We start from the raw sequence: 26,771 nt of genomic DNA on the forward strand, positions 1-26,771 counted from the left end.
AGATATCTGACAAAAGCCCTCCTTCTCCTCCATCATGCCTCATGGTCCTGCAATGCTGCTTTGCAACTACCGGGTGGAAACTGTCGTGATGATTCGCTGGCTGGGCCACATTTCCTCGACAGGACTTTAAGCCCCGCCTTTATTGAGCGAAACGCAGCGCTCCGAGAACGCCATTGGTTCAAAGAGCTGTCAATCAATGTATACACAGCAGCACCGGCGAATAGAGAGAAGGCGGGCTCAAGTAAGAAAATTATAAGGTCATTGGAATTACCAGCGCTGCAAGCCAACGTTACAATGAAGCGATAACAGATAAGAATGAAAAATGAAATAAACGGGAGCAAAGTCTACCAAAGAAGCCGCGGTAATTAGGTAAAAGGCAGGCGTGCGGCCGTTACACACCGGCGCGTGTGTATCAGCGCAGGTAAACGCGGTGGAGGTTTCGCTTAAGCCGATCAAGGTGGGATCGTACGGAACAGGTTCCCCTTCTGCCATTATACACACGTTATTGTGACCACGGAGACCAATATTGAGGTATTTCCTGGACCACAGGCACCTACATTCTAAATATTTTAACCATTGTCCATTTCCGGAATCTCCTGTATCATTAATCGTCATGATCGCAACTGTCAACTGCCAGTTAAAGACGCGTTTACCGATTTTTAAAATAACAACAGCATAAATGGTGTCCTTTTTATGTTTGGTGATGGATGAGGTATCATATGTAACGGTTTAATTGTTCATAATCAAGATAAAGGGATATAGGATGCTAGATATCCGCACTGGTTTTTTTTTTTTTTTTTCAAATATAAAACACGCACAGCAAATAACGCAGCGTAACTGATATACGCTTGGTCATATAGACACATGCTATAATGTTTTGCCTGACTGTGTGAATTCCTTTATAATGTATCTAGTGATTGTAACAGTAGAGCGAAGCTCAGTGTACTGCAATGCTGTAGTGATGAACGATTCTCCAACGACTCGTTCTTTTCAACCGAATCACTAAAACAGACTGAATTGTTCGTTCACGAATCGGACTTAATATGTCCGGACTCACTGTTCTTGACATGTTTGATTCAGAATGAGCCCAAAATATCAAATATTGCAGGTAAAACGTTTCTGAAGTATGTTTGCTTGATTGTATGACAGTTTTATCAACACACATTTCAAACACAGTTGATTATAATACATGTATTATAACAAGCTAAAACGGTTTCAACTGGGAGATGCGAATTTTAGTATTGTTTATTCTAAATGCAAGTTATTTGTGCTCTAAACGGCAATAGGATGTAATACCTCGAACGTGTGATCATGGCGTAAGAGAATCGCTGAATCTTTGAAACGAACTGTTCGAAAGAACCGAGTCGCTCAAATGAGTCTGTACAATCCAATGTGCTCGCTCAGATTTCCGGGCTGGAGCAACGAACCAGGGCTCTGCGGTAACCCTCGCCTGGTGATGATGATCGCTTTAATATCCATCCGCACCCACAGGACGTCTGTCGTTTTGTCTTGCGTCCGCACACACGGCTACAGGACCGAACAGACGTTACCATGCGAGGTGGCTGGATCCTCTCCAGCATCCTTCACGATTGACAGCCGCACATTGTTGGATTTCCCCGCTGCAGTGAAAACGTACAACGATGATGATGACGATGTGTGACCATCGTTTCTGTCAGTCATTAGATTGAGAATGCGTGAAATGGCGAATTATCTTTGTGTTGCCACACTTTTACGAAAGTGAACATTTCCCTGAGTAGGTTTTAAATGTGTTTCTGTATAGAAACACCTTGAATTCTTGAATACAACGTATTTTACATTTTATTTATTTCCACACGCGTTTACCTACAACGGGGCTTGTTGTTACACTAGATATGGGGCAAGTTGTCACAATGGAAACTCTATTTAATGGCTTTTCCGCAAATATGAACACATATGGGACACAAAAACAATTCATGAAGCTGTAAAAAAGGACAAGATAAACGTGTGGTCAACAGAACGTTGATAAATATAATTATGAAGCTGCCTGCATAATTATCAGTAAATAAATTATTCATAATAACACAGCTATATGCATTATGCGGTTTAGATTCTTGCCTAAATGTATTTCAGAGTGGTTGTATTGTGTAGTACCATGTATGTATATCACCAATCTATGTGTTTTCAAAGATCATACACAGTGAGTTTTAATGTTAAAATACAAGTAACTCATATTTATCTCCTGCTTTATAAGATACTTTATAGACAGTATTGAACAAGATGGTTGAAACAACATACAAAACGACTGCGATAAAAGCATACATTTGTGTAATTATTCTTTTGACTTAAACCCTTACAGTCAGTGCAATAAAGCCCCTGTGACAACTAGCCCCGGTCTCCCCTATATGGGTGAGCATGTGATGTGAGTGACTGTGGTAATTCAGCAGGTCTAAGCTTCTGCTGCATTCAGATGAGCTGTAGGAAAAGATAGTACAGATCAAATAGCTCTGTTGCCTTCCCTTACTGACACCCAATCCACCCTAGTTACCTTACATGTGTTTTAGTGGAAAAGAAGGGCAGGAAAACACGTCAATGCCTTTTAATGTAAAGGAGCATTTTAATGAATTACCATTTCCAATGTTTTTGTCACCTTTTTTCACATTGTTTGTATCTATCTTCTTTGCACATCAGAGATACAGAAACATAAAAATCATCCTCCATCATTACGTGTAACAATAACCTTCATAATATATAAAATGTGTGACGGACAGCAGTATTTCAATACAAATGTTTAATTTACTGTCCCAACAAACACATTTTGAAACCTAAGATACTGACTTTTCTCCCAGATCATATAAGTACTCTGTACTGGTATACCTTTAACATACATTTACAAGGTCAAAGATCTTTTTTTCTTCAACAGCTATCTTGTCTTGATATGATTAGTCTTATAGGTGTCTTGTGTTAATCTCTGGCTCTGGTGGGTTAAGGCAAGAGTTTTGCATATCCACCATTGTAATTATCAGGTTTATAATGACTATGTTATAACTTTTATCAAAGAACAAGGTCTTTTTTATTGTTTAAGACTTATATCACACAGGCCCAATAAAATGTTAATGCAATAATGAAGTGTTGATAAATGATGTTGAAATGTTGTCAGGTCAGGTGATACTGTCTTAATGACAGTTTTGTGTGTGTCAGGATGTTGCGGTTGGCGTGCACCACGGCCCTTTTCTTCGTTCTCCGGCTGTTCCTCGGCCTGCCCTGGTTCCAGGTTCTACCATCCATTTTCATTTTCTACCTGGGTTCTGGAGGATGGAAGTCCATCCAGGTGTTTTCAAAGACCATATACCGCGATTTGCAGTAAGTTTTTATGTTATAATTTTAGCTTTCCTTTTTTATATATTTTACAAAGTATATATTTTTAATACTTTTCAAAAAGTCAGCAAAATTCTGAAATACACCAATTGAATGCATGCAAATTCTGTAGTGACAAAAAAAAGTCAAATAAATCCAAACTATCTTGTTTTAGCTTTCCACACTTTGTCTAGATTCCAGCTTTGCACATTCTGGACATTTTCTCAACCAACTTATGAGTTGCATATTGGGATGTTTTTAAACCGTATTGAATGAGTTTTCTAACCCTCACAATATGTCAGAGCTCGTTGCCTGTCAAATGTATTTTTTAGGAAAACTAAATTAAATTTGTATGAAATTGAAGTTGTGATAGTCCCTTTTTTCTGTATTATGATGTATATCCAAATGAAACGGCTTCTGGAACGAGAAAAATGTAGGACAGGGCTTGATTTTGTCCTTGGGGAATTGATTGGATGGTTGGATGATTGCTATTTGCTATTGGTGGATCTCAACGAGGCACATGAATATATAAAAAATTATGTGCACTTATAAAACATTTATAATAAATACTGCAATATTCCATAAAAAATAAGAATTGTCACAAAGTAAAAGTTACAATACTTTGACAAAAGAAAGCAGCTGGCATGGTGTTAAAAAACAAACAAACTAAAGTTAGACACCTGTTTTTTGTTTTTTCTCCCCACTATCTGGTTTAACTCATCCATTTAAAAAGAAAACAGCGGATGAATAAATCCATACGTAGGCACAGTATGTTTTTATAAAAATAATAATAGTAAAAATTATAATGTATTTACTGATATAACAACTTTCTACATAACTTTATAAATGAAAACGATATGTCAAATTAAGTCTTAAAAAGGAACAACATAAAATATTGCATTTTGTTTATTAATGTGTTAAGTCTGACAGTCTTATAAGACTTATAAAGAAGTTTATAGATGAAATCTGATTTATATCTATAGATGTGGTTTTGTGAATAAAGATCACATAATACATTCTTATGGGCCTTTTCAATCAGGCTGAACAGATACTAGTAAAAGAAGTTCCTCTACAAATACAACCGCACAGTCCTGTATTACGAGCTATGGGTTTGTTAAGAGGAACAAGTGGTTGAAGTGGGTTTCTGGGTTGTTCCAGGCAGGTTCAGCTTGTTTTCTCAAAGGGTGAAGATTTTGAAATGTGAATTGAGTAATCTGAAGCATGATTGCTAAGTATCTTAAGACTCTGAGGTGTGAACTTCTGTTTTTGAATAGCAAACAAGGCAAAACCTCTGCTAGCAGTCCCAGTTTTGGTTGTAGCGAGTGCTGGGGGTTATGAAATTCAGTTCGACTTCAGATCCTGCGGGTGTGGGTTTATCGTTTCAACAGCACAGATTACTCTGTAAGTGCCTGGATTGGAGGACAGAGGCTTTTAGAATAGCTGTTAATGGACATAAGAACTCTTATGGGACAGGGATCATTGCTTTTAGCAATGTGACAGTGTTTGTGTGCTCAAACATACACAAACTACTTCCTGCCACTTACAGATTTGTTATTGTTACTTAAGCAAGAAGTTGATGAAACCCGAATCACCACCATTACCATTAAACAGATGATTATACGCATTAAACCTACACACTAAATGTACAAAATAGTGTAGAGTACAGTACCTGTCAAGTTTGGAATAATTAAAAATAATAATAATAATAATAATGTTTTTGAGAAAAATTCTTCTGCTCACCAAAGCTGTATTTATTTGATCAAAATACAGTAAAGACAGTAATATTGTGAAATATTATTACAATTTAAAATAACTGTTTTCTATTTGAATATATTTAAAAATGTAATTTATTCCTGGGATGGCAAAGCTGAATTTTCAGCATCATTACTCCAGTCTTCAGTGTCACATGATCCTTCAGAAATCACTCTAATGTGATGTTTTGAAGATCAAGAAACATGTCTTATTAATATTAACAATGAACAGTTTTGCTGCTTCATATTTGTGTGGAAACCATGATTCACTACCATTCAAAAGTTTTGGGTAAAAGTAAAATTTTTCAAAAACAAAAATAAAAAAAGAAATTAATACTTTTATTCATCAAAGATGCATTAAATTGCAACCGCAACAGTTAAAGACATTATAATGTTACAAAAGATTTCTATTTCAAATGAAAAATGTTCTTTTTAACTTTTTATTCATCAAAGAATCCAAAGGAAAACAAAATGTATCACTGTTTCCACAAACATTAAGCAGCATTAAGCAACTGTTTTCAACATTGATAAAAATCATGTGACACTGAAGACTGGAGTAATGATGCTGAAAATTCAGCTTTTCATCACAGGAACAATTTACTAATCCATCATTTTAAAATATATTATTATAGAAAACAGCGATTTAAAATTATAATAATACTATAATAACACTATTACTGTTTTTGACTGCATTTTGATCACATAAATGCAGCCTTGGTGAGCAGAAGAGACTTCATTCAAAAACATTTAAAAAAATCCTAATTATTCCAAACTTTCAAAATAGTGTATCTATTTTAAATAAAGAGATCACTCAAAATTCAAAAGGAGATGTTTTAAAGAATGTCCAGATACCATTTGCCCATCCAAATCAATTCTTCTGTGTTCTTTTACAGTGCAGCCAGTGTGTTGCTGAGGGTAAAGCTGAATGTCAAAAAGCACCTTCGTGAGCGCAACACCGTTCCCAAACTTTTTGCCAAGTCCGTCAAGAAATACGGTGACAAGACGGCTCTGATTTTCGAAGGAACGGGTGAGAAATGGAGCTTCCAGGAGCTTGACGACTACTCCAACCGCGTGGCTAACTTTTTTCTCCAGAGTGGCTTCAAGGAAGGCGATGTGGTGGCTCTGTTCATGGAGAATCGCTCTCAGTATGTGGGGCTCTGGCTAGGCATGGCGAAGATCGGAGTGGAGGCAGCACTCATCAACTTCAATCTGAGACTGGAGGCCCTGGTTCACTGTGTCAACATCTCCAGTGCCAAAGCCGTGGTGTTCGGCAGTGAGCTAACAGATGGTGAGAAGTGTTACGATAGTTATCAAAGATGAGAAATCTTTTTTGAAACTGTAGCTTCCCAAGCTATACTCATAATTTATAGCAGTTAAACCACAGCAGTGATTAACTTTATAAACAAACTAGTGATGGGGGAATTCGAAACATGCTTTATGAAGTTTCGAAACCTTTGCAAATCATTTGTTTCGAACCAGTGATTTGGAGCATGTATCAAACTGCCAAAGTCACATGATTTCATTAAACAAAGCTTTGTTACATCATAACTGTTTCAAAACGTATCACAATTTCAATGGTTCCCCACTAGGGGGCGATGATCTCTGTGAACCCATGAAACAGTGTCTATATGGTTTTATACATTTGTAGACATTATTAATGACACATTTGTATATTAAAAAGGAAGAGTTTTAGTTAATAGTCTCTTACTGGCCTGATTAACCAAGCTCTGTAAAACAGGCCCTACAGTTTAATAAAATTGGGCTGTGTCCGAAATCGCCCCCTATACCCATATTCACTATTCCCCACATTACTCCACTAATATAGACCACTTGAAGGAGTAAATGAAAAAGAGAGACTGAATTCGGACACTGAGTGTGGCGGAAGGGCTGCTGCTTTTGCACAGTTTGTGCTTTCTGTTTAATAAATATTTGCTACTGTAGCAAACTGGCAGCTCTAGTAGTAATGAAAAGATTTATCTTGAACTCTGTCGTGGAAACTAGCATGTATAAACCTTAATTAAAAAATGTAATGATCAATTCAAAAGGAATTTATACCTGTATGATATTACGCTGTAGCCACATTGGACCAGCGGTTAAAAAAATGGATGGAAGGATCTGCGGACGCCATCTTCTGGTCAGACGCTGGAATTCATTCTGCACATGACTCGCACAGTGCATTATAGGTATTCTCAAGCCGTTGAGCGTACATTGGTTGTACACTTGTTATTGTGGTGCATTATGGGATTGAATGAGTGCACTTGATAATGTCCACTATCCAGACACTACAAATGGCTGTTTTCTCAAATAGTGCCCTATTTAAGGGTATAGGGGGCAATTTCGGACACTGCCCATGTTTAGAAAAGCTAAGTTTCTCCCATTACTGAAACAAACTGATTAACTAAAAACTTCACAATGCGTTTCGGAGGTGTACCAAGTTAATACATTTTGTCTAAATAAAAAATGTCTTTGTAAGTTTTTTTTTTTTTTAATGATGTGCACTGATGCTCAATAATACCAAGAATGCGTAGCAATAATGTAAATAGTGTCAGTTTTGATTTCATGTTGACTTTGGGCCTCAGGGTTATATTTTATGAATAAGAGTTGTTGCCTCAATATAGTATCAGTTAAGGCAACAGTTCAGAAGTGTTGCAAGCGAAAGTGACACACTACAAGAAGCAAATAAGGAAGTGGCACTTGGACAAAGTTTAGTGTGTGTACTCTAGAGAAACAATGAATGAGTAGCACTTGGTACAGAATTATCATGGGCAGAGGTCACTGCGCGTAACTCATTGTGGAAGAGCGTCATTGCACCAAAGAGAACTCGTACCAGAGGTCACGAAAGGCCGTGAAATCCTAATGAAATTGAGTTTCTTAGTTGTCTCTTAAGTAATTGGAAACTGACTCATAAAACATGCCATGTTGAGTCAGCTTCGTTTCTTATTGATTTAACATTGCCGGGCATTTGTCCTGTGCTTCTTCTGAAGGATTTTCTAGGCTCATTTTGTCACATTATTTGTGCCTGTGATGGTTACTTCATCTATTTCTCTCTCTCTTTAAATCTCTCAGCAATGTGTGAGGTGCACAGCTCCATGGGAAAGACTGTTAAGCTGTTCTGCTCTGGAGAATGGGACCCTAAGCGGGTTCCTGAAGGGACGGAGCATATAGAGCCGCTGCTGGAGGCAACACCTACAAACCAGCCTAGACAACCAGATCGCAGCTTCACAGGCAAGACTATCAAACATAGACTTATATCTAACCCCCACCATTTCAGACCTTAAAAAACATAAAAAAAAAAAAAAAAAAACAGGGACCCTGTCTGAAATATTGTATTGCGATTCATGCTGAATGTTGTATTATTATCGAGCCCCACACATGGCATAGAGACAAATATATATATATATATATATATATATATATATATATATATATATCTTGGCCACAAATTGAGAATTTGTTCCCATGACTTAAAATGATAAAATAAATAAATTCCCTCCTTTTAATGAATCATGGCCACATTGTACTAATTCTTTCCATCATTTTGATTTAACTAAAACAAAGGAACAAAATATTACAATGTGGCCACAATTTAATAAAACGAGGGAATTAAATCTAAATTCTTGACCATGATTTAACCAAAATGAGGAAACAAATGTATAAAATGAGGGAATTAATTCTTAATTTGTGGCCACTATATATATATATATATATATGTATATATGTGTATATGTATATGTATAATATAGTGTATACCGCAATCCCATAAAAGCACCGGTGGGAATGGAAAGTTCTGAGGCTGATCAACTGACAGTGTACAAATGAAAAAAAAAAAAAAGCTTTTTGTGGGCATTAAATAATGGCGCAAATACCTGTAAATTGACTAGCGTAAACCTTAGTAAATCACAATGCATGATTCATTTAAATACTCTCCTCCCATAAATTTTGCGTCTGAAAGGGAAACTCCTACAAATGCATATGCAATTAATTCAGCCACAAAAATAACTGCGTGATAGTAGTTTTTAATGACAAAAGAGGGTTTGTGCTGGTGCAAGATGTTAGTAAATCTGGCCCATAAATCACGTTACCAACTAGATTTTTAATAGTTTTTGTTTTTCTTTGCTTCTAGATCGCCTTTTTTACATTTACACGTCGGGAACCACTGGGATGCCAAAAGCTGCTATTGTTGTACATAGCCGGTAAGTGTGTGTCATGTTAATTTTCTACATTTCTTACAGTCTCCCTTATTTTTTTTCTCTCAATGAATTAGGCTCCCTGTCTTTTCTGCATTCTTCCCTCAGGTATTACCGCATGGCTGCCTTGGTGTACTATGGTTTCAGGATGAAGTCTGAGGATGTGCTTTATGACTGCTTACCACTTTATCACTCAGCAGGTACATCATGAACACAGGCTGATCTACACCTTCATGATATGTGCACTTCCTGTCACAGTCTGGTTCAGGCTACTTCCTGTGCGAGTTTTGTGGCTTGTTTTGGTGGATGTTTATCTTTGGTGGAAGACCCTTGAGTCCAATGCTGTTTTGAGAAAAATAGCTTTGTTTTATATTTTATTGGTTTAACCGAATTATGTAGGTGTTGGTGAGTCTTTAATCTGGAAGTAGCTAATCAATAAGTTTGTTCTGAGGTCAGAGTTGTTTGTTCTCTGTGGCAGGAAACATAGTGGGAGTTGGACAGTGTCTGATCCATGGAATGACTGTAGTGATCAGGAAGAAGTTCAGTGCATCAAAGTTCTGGGATGACTGTATCAAATACAATTGCACGGTGAGTAATGGAATATATGTATTGTTATGGAATTAATAATAATAATAATAAATGTTTCTTGAGCATCAAATCATCATATTAGAATCATTAGAAGGATCATGTGACACTGAAGATTGATGTAATGATTCTGAAAATTCAGCTTTAATCACAGAAAGAAATGACATTTTATAAAATATTCAAATAGAAAACTGTTGTAATTGTTATAATCTTCCACAATATTACTGTTTTCAAAAACATTAAAAAATTATAGACCTCAAATGATAGTATGTATAAAAATGTGATATCTGTGAATTTTTCATTTTCATTTTCATTTTTTTTTTTTTTTTGTATATAGGCTCTTTTATGTTTTATTTTTTAAGATGAAGAGTAAGAATATGTTATGAAGATTTATATTTTATATTTACTTGCATTTACATGTTGGTTATATAGCAATACATAATAATAAACAGCAGTATTCATTTTTATACATTTTGAATGTCTTCCTTTTGAGTTAGTACACAAAAAAATAATTGAATCAGTGTTTTGCATCAGATTGTTTAAAAGAACTGATTCACAGGAATGAGTGGAACTCTTCTAGAGTTGCACGATTCTGCATAAATTAAGAATAATGATTTTTGTTTAAAATAGAGATCACAATTCTTCCATGATTCTGAATAGTCTACTAAACAAAATAGCATGTCATTTACTACTCACTCATGAAGACTTCATTGTTTCATTTCTGGATTAATCAGAGTTTTTGAACAAATCTCTGGAATGTATGGTTCAGTTACAAATACATTTTTTAACAGTCACTTGTCGTCACATGATGTAATTGATACACCTTTATTTGAAGCATCAAGTTACTTTCAAAGGTGATTTACTCCATTTTGATCGCTACTGTAGACATCAGTGTTTATATCTGAACTTTTATCCCAGTACTTCTGTGATAATCTGAATGATTGTAACAGAAATAATGATACTGTGTGGTTAAAAAGACTGTGAAGCTGTTTCATACATTTACATGATAACTGCTGTCTCTGGGTCAGCAGCAGCGCCAATGCATATTTGAGTATTCACTGTGATGTGTGATCATAGCCTAGGCTATTTATCAAAGGTTTCATAGACAAAGCTGAATCATTGTCATTAAGGAATAAAATTGCATGGGTTTACGAATCGAGATTGTGATCTTTTAACAATTAATCGTGCAGCTCTAAACACTACTGACATTTTTGTTACTGAGTTTTGCTCACACTCAGGAGTCAAAAGAGTTGTCTTCCTGACAAGGTCTTTCATGGCTAAATAGAGCAGAGCAATAAAATAATTGCAATGTTCATGATTTTGCATAATTTTACAATGCAAACAAAATCATACTCAATTTATTGTACATCCAGTAAATATACCAAGGACTTCCAGACCTCAGCTTTAATGTTATAGCTGTGTGATTGCAAATTGAAGTTGTGTTGTTGTATGGAAAGTTTTTTTTTTTTTAAAAATAATTTTTGGTCTCAGATCGTGCAGTACATTGGCGAGATCTGCCGCTATCTGCTGAACCAGCCAAAAAAAGACACAGAGCACCAACACAAGGTCCGCATGGCCCTCGGTAACGGCCTTCGCCAGTCCATCTGGGAGGAATTCACCAACCGCTTCAACATACCACAGATCGCAGAGTTCTACGGTGCCACCGAGTGCAACTGCAGCCTGGGCAACTTCGACAACAAGGTCTGTCCTGACAAAAACGCACTTTAGACTAAGTGTCTGTAAACAGCTTTTATCAGTAGGACACACTTGTAAACCTTCGCAATAGCAGATAATGCGTGTGGAAAAGGATATATATACCCTTTCAGGGGTTCCGGCAATTAGCTCTGTGTATTACCATAAATTTTACAAGGCCATCTACAATATGTTCAATAATCAAGCACAGGTGGTTATGGGCTATTTCAGGTCTAGCTGAAACCAGGTTTATTTTGCTTGATACAGTATTTAGTTTTGAAGTGTGTGAGGCGATTGTAACGAACATATGATGTTTTGACTGCAGACGGGTGCCTGTGGATTCAACAGCCGAATCCTTCCCTACTTCTATCCCATCCGCTTAGTCAAAGTGGACGAGGAGACCATGGAGCTTATCAGAGGACCCGATGGAGTCTGTATCCCTTGTGGTCCAGGTATAGTACTTCCTTACATTCATGCTTAGTACACAGGTGAGCAGACAGAAAGTTAGTGGTAGATGATACGGATTTTTTGATGGCCAATGCCCATATCTACCTTGCTAGTACCGGGTTGGACCCCTTTTGCCTTCAGAACTGCTTTAATTGTTCGTGGCATAGATTCAACAAGGTGCTGGAAACATTCCTCAGAGATTTTGTTCCATATTGACATGATAACATCACACAGTTGCTGCAGATTTGTCGGCTGCACATCCATGATGCGAATCTTCCGTTCCACCACATCTCAAAGTGCTCTATTGGATTGAGATCTAGTGACTGTGGAGGCCATTTGAGAATAGTTAACTCATTGTCATGTTCAAGAAACCAAATTATTTGAGTTTTATGACATTGAGTGTTATCCTGCTGGAAGCAGCTGTCATGGGTAGACTGTGGTCATAAAGGGATGGACATGGTCAGCAACAATACTCAGGTAGGCTGTGGCGTTTAAACGATGCTCACTTGGTACTAAGGGGCCCAAAGTTTGCCTAGTAAATATTGAGAATAAAAGCAAAAGTGATGAAAGCGAGCAAAGAAGTCAAGACGGCACAGAAAGAAGGCAGTTTTAATTTTATGTCATCTTAACAGAGCATTCCAATACGCAAATATTTTCATAGCGAGCCTCCAGGGAATGAAGAAAACGTTCAGCACAATTAATATTAAAAATGATAGTGCAGCTTTGTTCACGGTTTATGTATCTGCAGTCCTAGTTTCGATTTCCCTTTTTGGCTGATGAGCATAGACTATTGATACCTTGAATACTTTGACTGTTGTGATCCCAATCGGACTTATGATAGCTGCCTGAATCATAATAAAGCACTGTTCGCTGTTAGCCAGAGGAGAACTGCCCCCCCAGCTGAGCCTGGTTTCTCCCAAGGTTTTTTTTCTCCATTTTTAACACCTGTTTGCCACCTGATGTCCTTGCCGCTGTCGCCTTTGGCTTGCTTAGTTGGGGACACTTGACTTTTGATATTCAACAGTGTTTTGATCTGCCTGCATTGACACCATTGTATGCGAACTGAACTGAGCTGGATGATGACATCACTGTTTACTCCAGTGCTAATATAGATAAATTTACTAAATTAATAACTATTGATTCGTAAACGGAATGAATCAATGCTGAATTTACTTAAGCTGGACAATGACACCATTTTCTTTAAGAGCTGCTGTGCAGCCAAAATTATACACCAGTTATCACTGTAAAGCTGCTTTGACACAATTTGCACTGTAAAAGCGCTATATAAATAAAGGTGGCTTGACTTGATACCTGCTGATATAGACAGTTATGTAGTCCTGTAGTCCAAGATGGAGCCGACGTGAGGTGACAACACAGTCAGCTGTTTTTTGACGTCACCTTGGTGTGTCACAGATGTTGAGACACAGACGTTCTTAGCTCTGTCAAAATAAATGTCCCGCTTCTGACAGTTATCAGCCAAACACAACTTATCAGCCTATACCTATAATTAACAATGCCAAATATGAACTGATATATCGGTCTTAACAATATTACAGAAAATGCAAAAATATTATTTAAAGTCCATTTCCTTACTCTGTTTTCAGGAGAACCTGGTCAGTTGGTTGGCCGAATCATTCAGAACGACCCCCTCAGACGATTTGACGGCTACGTCAATCAATCAGCCACTAATAAGAAAGTTGCCCAAGATGTCTTCAAAAAGGGAGATAGCGCATATCTGTCAGGTATTGTATTTTGAAACTCTCCACACAGCCGCACTCTTACTTACATAGACGCAGCTAGATAATAGAAGTTGTTCTTCTTTCTCAGGGGACGTGCTGGTGATGGACGACTATGGCTACATGTATTTCAAAGACCGCACAGGAGACACATTTCGCTGGAAAGGAGAGAATGTCTCCACCACCGAGGTGGAGGGAACGCTGAGCCGCCTGCTGGACATGAAAGATGTGGTGGTGTATGGAGTGGAGGTGCCAGGTAACAGCACATTTCACTACCTTTTCTATTTGTTTTTATTCTTTCTTTCTCTTTGTTTGTCTTCCCACCAATTACATTTCTTCCTGTTTAAGAAAATCTCAGCTAAAATATGCAAATCACCGTGCAGCACCAATTAAAACCATTGCCCTACCCCACTCATATGGTTTTAATTTTATTTGTGCAGGTCTTAAAAAAAACTTAAGTTTTAAAAACCATGCAGATACATGACTAATTGCCAAATAAATAAATGCAAATGATAAGATTTAAGATTTAAGTTTAAAATTATCTTGGGATAATCAAGAGAGCATCTCTAAAGAAAGTCTTATTGCGGTGAACTGTCCTTTTAAGTGTTTTGAAGTAACATGAATCATCGGGTGCCCAGCCATTCTGCGGAGATGAGAATAATTAATTTGAACAAAGCTGACTGCAGCAGCTCCTGAAGGATTCTGGGAATGCACAGCCAAACAAAGTCTTCTCTTGGCCTGGCTCTGGTTTTGCTTACACTAGATCTATAAAGGAATAGCAGCAGAGTGCTGAATATAGCTTGGTACATTTGAGACTGCCGGCTGAAAAATACACTCACCTTCAAAACAAAGACATCAGCAGATTTGGAATTGTGGGTCTACAACATGTAGATGTATATGTGCATACATCATATACTGATAACCATCAAAATGTTTTAAGAGTCTAAATGCAAATCCATAAACCAATGACACAAAAAAATGTCTATGTGAGATTTTGAAATTATTAATCCAATTTTTTAGCTTTGATGTTAGCATGAACAGACACACACAATACTGCAAATATTGAATTTAAACATTATACATCACTACACTATTGACAATAGGCAATGTCTGTGAAATTTTGAAAAAATGTGATCCCACCTTTTCAAAACATCTGTGCCATTAAGTCAGATGTTATTATTCAGATTTTACCAGCTTGCTAACTAACTGTAGATTTCCTCAAAGAGAACTTACTACAGAAGAGAAAAGGAGCAGGTTATACATATGGATGGTATAGTGCCTCTTGTGGTAGTGCTGAGAATGCATCTAATCTTTGCATTGCAGAATGAATGAAATGTAATGAGATAACACCTAATAAACAAATCTGTTTTCTTGGGAGTAGCTGTTCAGTAATGTAACACCACTGGTTCTCTTCCTGTCTTCAGTAGTTCATTGTAGTCTGTGCTTGGACCAGTGATATATATATATATATATATAACCTGGCCAGGCAATGATCTCCTTAGTCAATTTATTTTAATCTGCAGTGGCTCAGTGTCTCTTTATGCTTATAGGTTTGGCTTATGCAGTTCAGCTTCCTCTGAGGTTTATTAAAGAGCCTGAGGTTGCCTTTGTGTGATGCGTATGGACTATTTTTTCTCTCAGGTGCCGAAGGCAAGGCAGGGATGGCGGCCATAGCAGACCCAGACCACAGCACAGACCTGGCGAAGTTTAGCAGAGACCTGGAGAAAGCCCTGCCACCTTATGCCCGGCCCGTGTTTCTGCGCTTCCTACCAGAAGTGAACAAAACAGGTGAGATATGGCACACCTAATCTCAGCCTCAGACAGCCCACAGACTGCTAACTGACTCCTGTCTGATGAATATTGTTGTTTAAGGGTGGCGATGTTGCATATCACAGAAACAGTCCCATCCAATTTTAGAATGGAAACCAAAATGTAAATATTCCATGCTCCAAGTTATTTGTTCACCAGTAATTTATCGGTGCTTTCTAAGGGTGCGTTGTAGTTCGGTTCGTTTGGGTAATTTGGTCCGGACCAAAGAAGAAGAAAAAACATTTAGTCCTGGTCCGATTAGCGTTCAGATTGGCAATTTTATCACCTAACCAAAAGATACCAAACCTTCAGGCATAGAGGTATATTCACAACGTGATTGGTCGGATTTTATGACGTATTGCCTATTTTGAGACGGAACTTACCGAACATCCAAAACAATGCTGTGTGCTGAAGTAAATGCACTCGTTGTGTGTGTGTAGCGGTGCATAGCCTGCATGTGATGGTATTTTGGCCAGCTGGATCCATCCGTCATACACACAAATGATCTGCTGCGTGGAGATGCGCGTCTGATGCCTGTCATGGGCAAACTCGTGTCTATGGGTGCTTCTCAATTCTTATTTGTGCATCCTCGTTTCCTTTCCTTGCTTCCTTTCCTCGCGTCTTAGCTCCACCCCTCCAGGATGCGAGGGAAGGATGCAAGGAAAAGACGAGAGGACGGAGGAATTGAATCAAGTGAAATGATAAATCCTCGCTCCCTTTAGAGTCACTTCAAAGCGTCATCAGCTGTGCTCGAGGGATCTACCCACATGTTGTTAAAGTTTGGTTATTTAAAAAAATATAATAAATATTAATAAAGCAAGATGCCTAGTTGAAATATATGAGATATAAAGTTTATTTAATCTGTAAAAGTAAAGCATACATTTAAATTATTGTGACAGATAAGAAGGGGGAGGAGAATTTATGCGTGCGTCAGATTACTCGATGAAAAAGACTTCCGCAAAGGATGCACCTGTGTATCCTCGCTCATGACTCCTCAGGAAAGCCTCCTCACTCCTCGTTCCTCGCCTCCTCACGGTGCGATTAGAGAATTGAGATGTCCTTCAAGATGGCTGAGCTCGATTGTTTTCCGGGTCATAGGATGGAGGAGCGAGGAGACGAGGAGGGATATTGAGAAGCACCCTATGACTAGAGAAAAACCGACATGCGTGAGGATTCTGTCCATTTTAGGGTCTTGTCTTCCTGTTTTTGGTTCGGTGACATGTCTTTGGTCCGTGTTGCGTTCATATATCATTCGAACCGCACCAGAGTTCGTTTGGAAGCGGACCGAGACCCATCTTTTCAGCGGTCTCGGTCCGCTTGTTTGGTGCGCACCAGGGTTCGGATGGCAGCGTTCACAGATGTTCAAATGAACTGCACTAACTGAGCAATCGCACCAGAGTTCGTTTTAATCGAAACAAACATGACAAAGTGTGAACGCACCCTAATTCACCTTAAATTATGCAATGTTGCATTGTGTCCATATCTAAAGCATTGCTCTTTAGAGGATTAAAATATTTAAAGTGCTGTTTTTCTGTTAAATATAACAAGGATTTCTGTGGGTCCTTAAAATATCTCAAATTCAATTTGATCAAATTTATGGTCATAAAGTCCTAAATATATTAAATAGTATAGCATAAGTCTTAAATATTATTTTAGGATGACTGAAAAAAACAGGTATCGCGATATGATCTAACTGTGAGCCTGTAGAACGAGCAACCATGCAACAACTTTACTGTGAATGTACAGAACACACCATTATTTCTCCACATTTAAAGTAAAATCATTGTACTGTTGCACGTTCTAAAGGCTCACGGTTTCAGATCAGTTCTCCGTCAATGAATACTGTACATTTATGCCAAGCAATTGCTTATGATATACTACTGATGAACTATGACAGTGTTTATGTTGTGGTCTTTATATACAGGTGCTGGTCATATAATTAGAATATCGTGAAAAAGTTAATTTTTTTATTGTAAATTATTTAAAAAAATGAAACTTTCATTTATACTAGATTACCTACATGTAAAGTTAAACATTTCAAAAGTTTTTTTTTGTTGTTGTTGTTGTTGTTGATTAGAGCGTACAGCTAAAGAAAGTCCAAAATCCAGTATCTCAAAATATTAGAATATTTACATTTGAGTTTCATTAAATGATCATCCCTAGAGTATAAATTCCGGGTATCTCTTGTTCTTTGAAACCACACTAATGGGGAAGACTGCTGACTTGGCAATGGTCCAGAAGACAATTATTGACACCCTCCACAAAGAGAGTAAGTCACAGATGGTCATTACTGAATGTGGTGGCTGTTTACAGAGTGAAATATCAAAGCATATTAAATGCAAAGTTGACTAGAAGGAAGAAATGCCTTGCACAAGCAACAGGGATGACCACAAGCTTGAGAATACTGTGAAGTAAAGCCGATTAAAACACTTGGGAGAGCTTCACAATGAGTCAAATGAAGCCGGAGTCAGCGCATCAAGAGTCACCACACTCAGACATCTTCAGGAAAAGGACTACTAAGCCACTTCTGAAACAGAAACAACGTCAGAAGCATCTTACCTGGGCTAAGGAGAAAAAGAACTGGACAATGAACAGTGGTCGAAAGTCCTCTTTTCAGATAAAAGTAAATTTTGCATTTCATGTTGAAATCATGGTACCAGAGTCTGAAGGAAGACTGGAGAGGCACAGAATCCAAGCTGCTTGAAGTCTAGTGGGAAGTTTCTGAAGTTAGTAATGATTTGGGGGGGCGTGACATCTGCTGGTGCTGGTCCATTGTGTTTTATCAAGTGCAAAGTCAATGCAGTCATCTTCCAGGAGATTTTGGAGCACTTTATGCTTCCATCTGCTGACAAGCTTTATGGAGATGCTGATTTCCTTTTCCAGCAGGACTTTAGCACCTGCCCACAGTGCAAAAACCACTTCCAAGTTTTATTGGCCAGCCAACATGCCTGACCCCTGAATCTATGGGATATTTTCAAGAGAAAGATGAGAAATAGTCGATCCAACAATATACAGATGATCTGAAGGCTCAATAGGGCCTCAGCAGTGCCACAGGCTGATCACTTCCATGCCACACTTCACTGATGCTGTAATTTGTGCTAGAGCAAGTAATTGGCTGTAATATGTGCTGCTGACCAAGTATTGAGTGTACAAATGAACATACTTTAAAGAACTTGAACTTTTCTGTTTTGAAAATTCGTTTTTTGATTGATCTTAGGAAATATTCTAACATTTTGAGATACTGGATTTTGGACTTCCATGAGCTGTACGCTCTAATCATCAAAATAAAAACATAAAAAAAAAAAAAAAACTTTTGAAATGTTTTACTTTACATGTAGGGAATCTAGAATATATGAAAGTTTCATTTTTAAAAATAATTTACAATAAAAAAATGAACTTTTTTCACGATATTCTAATTATATGACCAGCACCTGTATATGATATGTTGTAGATGTTATAAGAGTGCTTTTTTCTATTCTTTTTTGATGACCTGCTGTAACTAGTAAAGCATACACTTCTGGTGTATTTCAGGCTTATTTAAAATTTAAAAGAACTGTGTTTTTCCCCTTTTTCTGGATATTTTTGTTTTTTTTGGTTAAGCTGGGTATACACTAAAACATTTTTAAAATCTTATAAGATTTTCAAAATGTGAGAGATCACAAACATGAGTACAAATTTTTTTTTATCCTATAGTGTGTGGTGTGCCATGATGTGACACAGACAGCACACCACACATGAACAGATTTTCAACCAGAGGTCCTGACTGTAAACACAGGAAATCTCGCAAATTCTCTTGAGACTTCAGAATAAACATGGCTGATAATAGGCAGTAAGGAATTGTGATGAGAGTGTTTTGGAATGATTTTGACAGAAAGTTCACAGGAAAAAAAAAGAAAAGGGTTTAGGTAACGTCATAGAGACGACGGGAACATGGTCTTTACTTTGTGCTGTGCCATGAATGCGTTTGTTATGCTTCCGTTTTCTGTCAGCTCACTTTCTGATTGAATATTGTTTCATATCACGTGATAATCTCCAGAGCATGCGCGCGTTTGTCCTCGGGGTTCCCCCCACACATCAGGATTTCTGATTGTAATTATACAGTGTGCTCAGGGCGGTTCCGACATTCTTCCGAGCAGATTCTCTTAAATCACTCTTAAAACACCTCACACCACAGGAAAATCTGATAAGATAATCTGTAGAACCATCCAGATAATTGGGACATTACCTAGGATTGCCCAATTATCTTGTGGTGTGCACCCAGCAATGCACAACAAACTATACAGCATTTAATCCCGCCCCGTCATAGGAAGGAAAGATTAACATTATTAAGTATATAATTTTTTTTTTTTTTTTCCTGTCTCAATGCTGTTTTTGAGTTTTCATGAACACTCACAACTAACAATGTACATTACATGTCTGTAACAACAAGGGGGAGAATTAATTTTTAAAAAAAAAACAACACAAGACTATACAATATGTATTGTGAAAAGCGCTATACAAATAAATGTGAATTGAATTGAATTGACTATACAGCATAAATTGTATAACACCACAAACCAGCAGTGGGTTACTACAATATGTACTTTGGGAGAGCAAGTTAACAATACAACACAATTAATATTAACAATATACTTGTGCTATAAAGTAGGGTTAATATAGTGCACATTAATATATACCCTGATCAAGCAGTTTGATCCACCTCTGTTATATTGTTAATATCACCATGTTCAATAAATATTAAGAAAGGGCTCCCGACAAGAAGTAGTGCCAATATGGATCCTTGCGGAATGCCCTTCTTAACTGTTTATATGGCTGAGGTATAGTTATCTATAAAAACTCTTTGAATTCTGTTCGATAGATTATTTTTAAAACAATTCAAAGCCAAATTACCCAGACTTATACTTTTAAGCCTCTGTAACAATGAAGTATGATCCACAAAGTCAAACACTTTTGTCAAGTTGATAAATAAGGCAGTGCAATGCTGTCTCTTGTCAAGAACTGTGATTAAATCATTACTTACTAGTGTAGCAGCCTTTATCATACTATGGCCTGCCCTAAATCTTAATTGAAATTCATTTAAAATACACTGCCTGGCCCAAAAAAAGTCGCTGTTTGGATTTTAGTGGGCAAATACTTAAGAGTCTATGGATTGATCATCTTACAGTGATTATTATTTTTCTAGCATGTTATGTTTGTCAATGGTCAATGCAAGATCTTGACCAAAAAATAATGCGCCTCTCGATGGAAATAAATGTTGTGATGTTATTTCCATCAAGAGATGCATCGATTTTTGGTCAAGATCTTGTGTTGACAATGCAAGCGGTGAGCACTCTGTAAAGTCTAATGCAGCACATCCTAAAGAATTTCAATGAAATTAAAGTCTGGACTCAGAGGTGCCAATTCATTTGTGAAAATTATTCTTCATGCTCTCTCGCAACTATTCTTCCACAATTTTAACCCTGGTGAATCTTGACATTGTCATCCTGGAATATGGCCATGATGTGTCTTCCTACATGGTTGTTCAAGAAATGAAAAGCTACACACACCATCTTTAAGGGTTAAAAGAACCGTTGCCAAACATATAACATGCTAGAAACATAATAATCACTGTAATGATGATCCATTCATAGATTCTTAAGTATTTGCCAATTAAAATCCAAACTGCGACTTTTTTTTGGGCCAGGCAATGTATAATGTCAAGCTAAGTATTCTTTTAATGAATCATTTACCAGGGACTCAAACACTTTTGCTAAAACCGGCAGTCTAGAAATGTGATAGTTATTCAATTCAGAAGGATCTCCTCCCTTTAATAACAGCAAAACCCTAGAAGATTTCCAAGAAGGTGGAATTACATAAGAAGATGGACTCAAATTAAAAATCAATGCAATAGGTTCAGCAATAATATCCACAGAAACCGTAAAAAAAAGGTTCTATTTTATCTGACCCACCTGAATTTTTTTTTTTTACAATATAAATTTAAAAGTAATTTATAAACTTGGGTGGACAGTATAGGCGTAAAAGAGAATAATTCTGAATTCCTGTGATTTATCGACTCGTCAGTTTCCTGTACATCAGTAATCATCGAATTACTGGGATCTATTGTCGAACTAGCTGAAATAAAATGACGATAGAACATATTCACGATATTAACAATTAATCTCTGATTCGTTTTTAAAACTTTTGGGAGACCTTTGAATTTTTTTTGATCCTGCAAGAGATTACGTCAGTTTACTTACTTGCTCATTATATACATTTTGTAAATTTTGAACACATAAAAGTTACAGTGTTGCTTTAAACTGTCATTGATCAAATTAAGATGCATAGTATAAAATTCTAAGTATGTTCTTTTTTTTCAGGGACTTTCAAATTCCAGAAGACAGAAATGCGACGGGACGGATTCGACCCCAGTGTCGTTTCTGACAAACTCTACTTCCTGGACTGCACTAAGGGACAATATGTGGAGCTGAATGTTGAGCTCCATCGCAGCATTGTCTCAGGAAAGCAGAAATTATGAGACTACTGCCAACCCCCACCCGTTCCCTCACCACCCCGCCTTCAACAGCCCTCAAACCCCACCCCCTCATCACTCCGCCCCTCGTTACCTCAGCAAAAACAGTGAGGGGCCGCAGGAACGCATTCTGGCCACATATTCAAGCCCCTGTTGAATCATTCATTCATTCATTCTCAAAGCCCACCTCTCTTACAACCGAGATGGGACTGAGGTGGTGTTCAGCCATCTTGAAAACAAAACAAAAATGAAGAATACAAAAAAATTAAGCAATTTAGCAAACAATAATACAAAAACAAACTGCAAGGAAAGGCACAAAAGGACCAAATACACGTTTGTCAAATGGTAAAGCTTTCCCTTTGCCTCAGCTGCACAATGCTCGCCTGGCTACAGGATTCGGGACTGACACACGTTCATTTTGGCGGATCTGACAAGCGACTGCCATCGTAAATGCGCCCTCAAGCCCTGACCAAACCATGTGGATCGACGTGCAATACAAACCCAGCACTGGCTGCGCACTTGTCAGCTGCCATGTCTTGATCAATGCTGTTTTTCAATGTGCACCAAATATATTTAAGTTGTAGAATAGCTCATCATCTATTTACAAGATATGAATCTATATGCTGCGTTGAAGACATCCATGATTGCACTGCTACTGTCATCATGAAAGCTGATTTTCGCTAATGTCTATTACCGAACAGCCCAGTGCGACATTGTGCAGAGCGGGCTTCGTGGGTTCGCTCCGTTTTGCTAGACATGACGACCGTTACGATTCCGGCGAGGACTTCCTGGACTCTCTACAGGACACTATAGTGGACTTTGCATAGAGGTGAATGAAAGTAGTATACTACTCTGGTGCTAAAGAGTGAACATCCTCCCCGTCTGCGAAGTGGCGCCAGACCTAAAAAACGTCTTTGCTTCGTGACATGAAGAGAATGGAAGCGAAGTAGAGTGAAGGGAAAGTGATGTAGGCTATCTGTCATCTGGGTTTTAGTTTTTCTTTCAGCAGCATGAATGATTGATGCAAACAGAGCACTGTGCCTTACTGTCAGGTCACCACATAGTGTTAGTGCCCTTGTCCTGTATCATTACACTAACTGACCCTGGATGTCTCCTCCACATCTCTTAAACAGCTAGTTTATTTTCTAGACCTAGCTTATACTCCCTTCCCATGAAAATTCCCATCATGCAAAGTGTCCAGCACTACATCTATGGGCATCCTTTCCCTTCCATGTGTATTTTGCACCATCACCTCTTGCGAACTTTCCTGTTCCCCTTCGCCCACTGACAGCTGATTATTTATTTATATCGTAGCAAGTATTTAAATGTGTGTGCACGTGTGATGAGATGATTTTGTGTGACAGCACTTGAATTTCTCCAGTCACTGTTTTGGCCACTGTATATTAACGTACAGCACAGATGTGGGAAAACATACAACTGTGTTGGCATTATATGAGCGAGTCTCATGAGGAACATACTTCACCAAATAATAGAAAAAAGATTATATTTTGCATAAAAAACGAAGCCTATTTTACAATGTTTTTCCATTATATTCATTAAAAATAAGGATTTTCTCATTACTGTAGTGCAAAAAATATCATTTTTGTTACTATAATGACAAAAAAATTCACATTACCTTCATGACATTAAAAATCGCATTCTCATTATTGTAACAATCATTCTGATTACAGTAATGACAGTAATCAAATTCTTATTATCGTAATGACAATAAAATCTCATTCTCATTACCATAATGACAATAGAATCTGCAATACCTTAATGACAATAGAATTTCATTCTCATTAACATTACCATAACAAAAAAATCTAATTTGCCTTAACGTAATGCCAAAAATCATTGCCATAATGACACTAAAATGCAAATTACCTGCTTAATACCATAATGACAATAAAATGCTATTTCCCATTACCATATTGACAATGATTACTGTAATGACAATAATCAAATTCTTATTATCGTAATGACAATAAAATCTCATTCTCAATACCATATGAAAAAAAAAATCTAATTCACATTACTGTGAATATATGACAAAAACATTTTCCTTATCAGAATGACAATAACATCTCATTCTCATTACCGTAATGACAAAAAAATCTCATTCTCATTACCGTAATGACAAAAAAAATCTCATTCACATTACCATAATGACAAAAAATCACCAGTAAAAAAATCAATTTTACATTTCATTCTCTATATCTCATTATGGTCATGAGAATCTCATTCTTGTGGCCATAATGACAAAACATATTGTCCTTAATACTGTATTACAGTACATCTTGTCAGGACATTTTTTTTTTCATTATGATTATTAAATTATACGGAACCCTGGACATGACATGCAGGGAAAAAAATAGTAGGCTAAATCGTATGCACGATTTACTATTTCGTTCTTTCAATTTATAAGTCATGCACATGATTTATAAATCAAGGGAAAGAAATAGTAAATTGTGCACATGATTTTTTTTTTTTTCTTCTTGCATGTCATGTGCAGGGCTCCGTGAAATTAGTACAACAGTGTAAAAAAGGACTTCATTTTTTATTGATCCAAAATATATTTTTCTTTTGGGATGTAATGTCAGCCACATAGCTGTACAGGTCATTTTGTCTTTCCAGCCAAGGGTGCAGCAGTGATGTCATTTATTAGTCAGCTAATCAGATGCAGTTGTCTCCATCAATATTCTTTTCCTGTTTTTATTTTGTTGTTTGTCCTTTCCTTTATTACTTGGATTTTTTTTTTTTTTTAATTTTGTAAAAGAATGATGTGTAATGATTTGTTATGGGTTGAGCTTTATTTCTCCGTTAAGCTTGTTTTATTTGTTTGTTCTGGGTGTGTGAAAGAGAGGGAAAATGCATCTTATGCACCGAGTTATATTTTAGACACAATATGATGTCTGAAATCTTCTCTACAAACATTTCTTTCTCTCACGATACTGTGTGTTAGCGTTTGTGTCCTATGACAGCAAGGATCCTCACCGGGGAGCTTTTGCTGAGGCGCTCCTCCTTATTTCTGTTAATTAAAGGAACAGTTCACCCCAAAATGGAAATTCTGTCAGCATTTACTCTCTCTCATGTTGTTCCAAACCTCCAAAAAGGACACAAAAATCCAAATGACTTCTGAAGCCATATGATACTTTTATGTGAGAAAACTGATAATCTACCTCCATTTCAGCTTTCAAATGTCATTCTCCATTTTAATTATTTAAAATGTAGAGTCGCATTGACATCATCCTGGTGCATTAAAATGCCCTTTTTTCTTTTTTTTTTTTTTTGACAGAGAAGAAGATTATCGGTAAATTACAACTTAAAACTACTTCTATGGTGCTTTTTGTCTTTTTTAGAATGTGAATGAATATTGTTTTGTGTTCCAATAAAGTCCTACATGTTTGGAACAACATAAAAGTCCGTAAACGATGACCGTTTTTGATGTACTGTCCCTTTAAAGTTTCATACAAAGACACTTGCAGACACACATAAACAACCTTCAATTTCAATAATTTCCACATTAATTATATCGGTTTTGAGAGATTTCTGCATTTTATTTATGACTTAATGACTTTTTTTTCATGTATTGTAAAGGCATTAGCAGTGTGAAATGCAAAAGCCAGTGCTGTGAATAATTTTGTATTTATTTATTTTTTTAAATAGAGGTTTTTCCCACTGCAGCACAAAAAACAGTCATTTTGTTTTCTGTTTTCAGTCTGAACATGTTTCAAAGGAACTGTTTATGTGTGTGCAAGTGTGTGTCGGTTTCTTTTCGAGATGACGTGACACTCCTTGTGCTGGAAATGCGATGTTGTTCTCATGTCTGTCCACTAGGATGTGATGCTCATTCAGGCCTCATTCCACAAACCTTCCCACCTCATGCTCAGAATGCCTGATTTTCCATCCAAAAATCTTGTTATTGCACCAATATGTTTTCATTGATAATGAGGGATATCTAATGTTTTATGTTTAACCTATTTACTGTGGATTTTGTTATTTGTTTTGTCAATGGCTTTAAAGCTACAAAGGACCATTTTCAAGCAACATAAGTTATATCATTTATATCTTGTTTTATTGAGCACCAAAGCCAATGAAGATTTTTTGTTAGTTAGAGAAATCAGATTTGTACCGATTTGTCGCCCTTCTCAAAAGACTGGTCATAAATGCACTTTTGTTTTGTCTATTTCTGTTCAGTACTCAGGAACAACATGCAGAGGCAGATGAGAAGTGGAAACTATGAGTAAGCTGGCGGTGTATGTATGTGTGTGTGTGTGTGTGTTTATGTAGAGGAGGTGTGTGAGGTGTGCCGCGTCACACTGAAGTCCTCTTGTCTTAAAGACTAGCTGTAAATCATGCTCTTTCAAAACAATGGCATCCAAGAATCCATATTAATAAAAAATATATATGAATTCTCTGCAGTCGCTCCTGTTTATTTACTTTATTGTATAGAAAGCAGTATTTCTTTCAGATACTTTTATAGTTTTTATTCAAATTTTGTTTCTTTATTACATTTTAATTTTAGTTGAAGTTTAATCATTTTGAGTTAAGATTCATAAAAGAACATTTAAATGACTTTGTGGCCTGGAAATCTTAATATTTTTATGTTTTAAACATGACCTTCAATGAATGGTCCTTCTGTTAGATGTGTGTTCTGGCATGCGATAGGCTGGATTGTTGAGGGGGGAGGAGCTAATGTGGTTGGCACCCTGAATAGTCC

The 26,771-nt window shown here is 37.1% G+C and overlaps 1 protein-coding gene across 2 annotated transcripts; it reads left to right on the forward strand.

Annotated features, from left to right (window-relative positions):
* Positions 1-220: 220 nt before the first annotated feature.
* Positions 221-26,457, forward strand: slc27a4 (solute carrier family 27 member 4). Of its 2 annotated transcripts, none has more exons than XM_067398238.1 (13): positions 221-531; positions 3,178-3,339; positions 5,978-6,372; positions 8,151-8,309; positions 9,208-9,277; positions 9,380-9,471; positions 9,750-9,859; positions 11,348-11,557; positions 11,874-12,000; positions 13,600-13,737; positions 13,823-13,987; positions 15,373-15,519; positions 21,897-26,457. In XM_067398238.1, exons 2-13 carry the CDS (start codon positions 3,179-3,181, stop codon positions 22,052-22,054), a joined length of 1,932 nt encoding a protein of 643 aa, XP_067254339.1. In that variant the 5' UTR covers positions 221-531; position 3,178; the 3' UTR covers positions 22,055-26,457. The 2 variants fall into 2 exon arrangements, with proteins under 2 accessions (XP_067254339.1, XP_067254340.1); XM_067398239.1 differs by lacking the exon at positions 221-531 and adding an exon at positions 1,263-1,753.
* The last annotated feature ends 314 nt before the right edge of the window (positions 26,458-26,771 follow it).

The sequence above is a fragment of the Chanodichthys erythropterus genome, chromosome 10, assembly GCF_024489055.1.
Source record: "Chanodichthys erythropterus isolate Z2021 chromosome 10, ASM2448905v1, whole genome shotgun sequence".
In the NCBI taxonomy this organism is placed as follows: domain Eukaryota; kingdom Metazoa; phylum Chordata; class Actinopteri; order Cypriniformes; family Xenocyprididae; genus Chanodichthys; species Chanodichthys erythropterus.

Bases quoted from the DNA above. Each gene is read 5' to 3' on its own strand.
- slc27a4 (XM_067398238.1), top strand. From the start codon at position 3,179: ATGTTGCGGTTGGCGTGCACCACGGCCCTTTTCTTCGTTCTCCGGCTG. The intron at 11,558-11,873 runs GTCTGTCCTGAC...TTTTGACTGCAG, and splicing joins TGGGCAACTTCGACAACAAG to ACGGGTGCCTGTGGATTCAA. The intron at 12,001-13,599 runs GTATAGTACTTC...CTCTGTTTTCAG, and splicing joins CTGTATCCCTTGTGGTCCAG to GAGAACCTGGTCAGTTGGTT.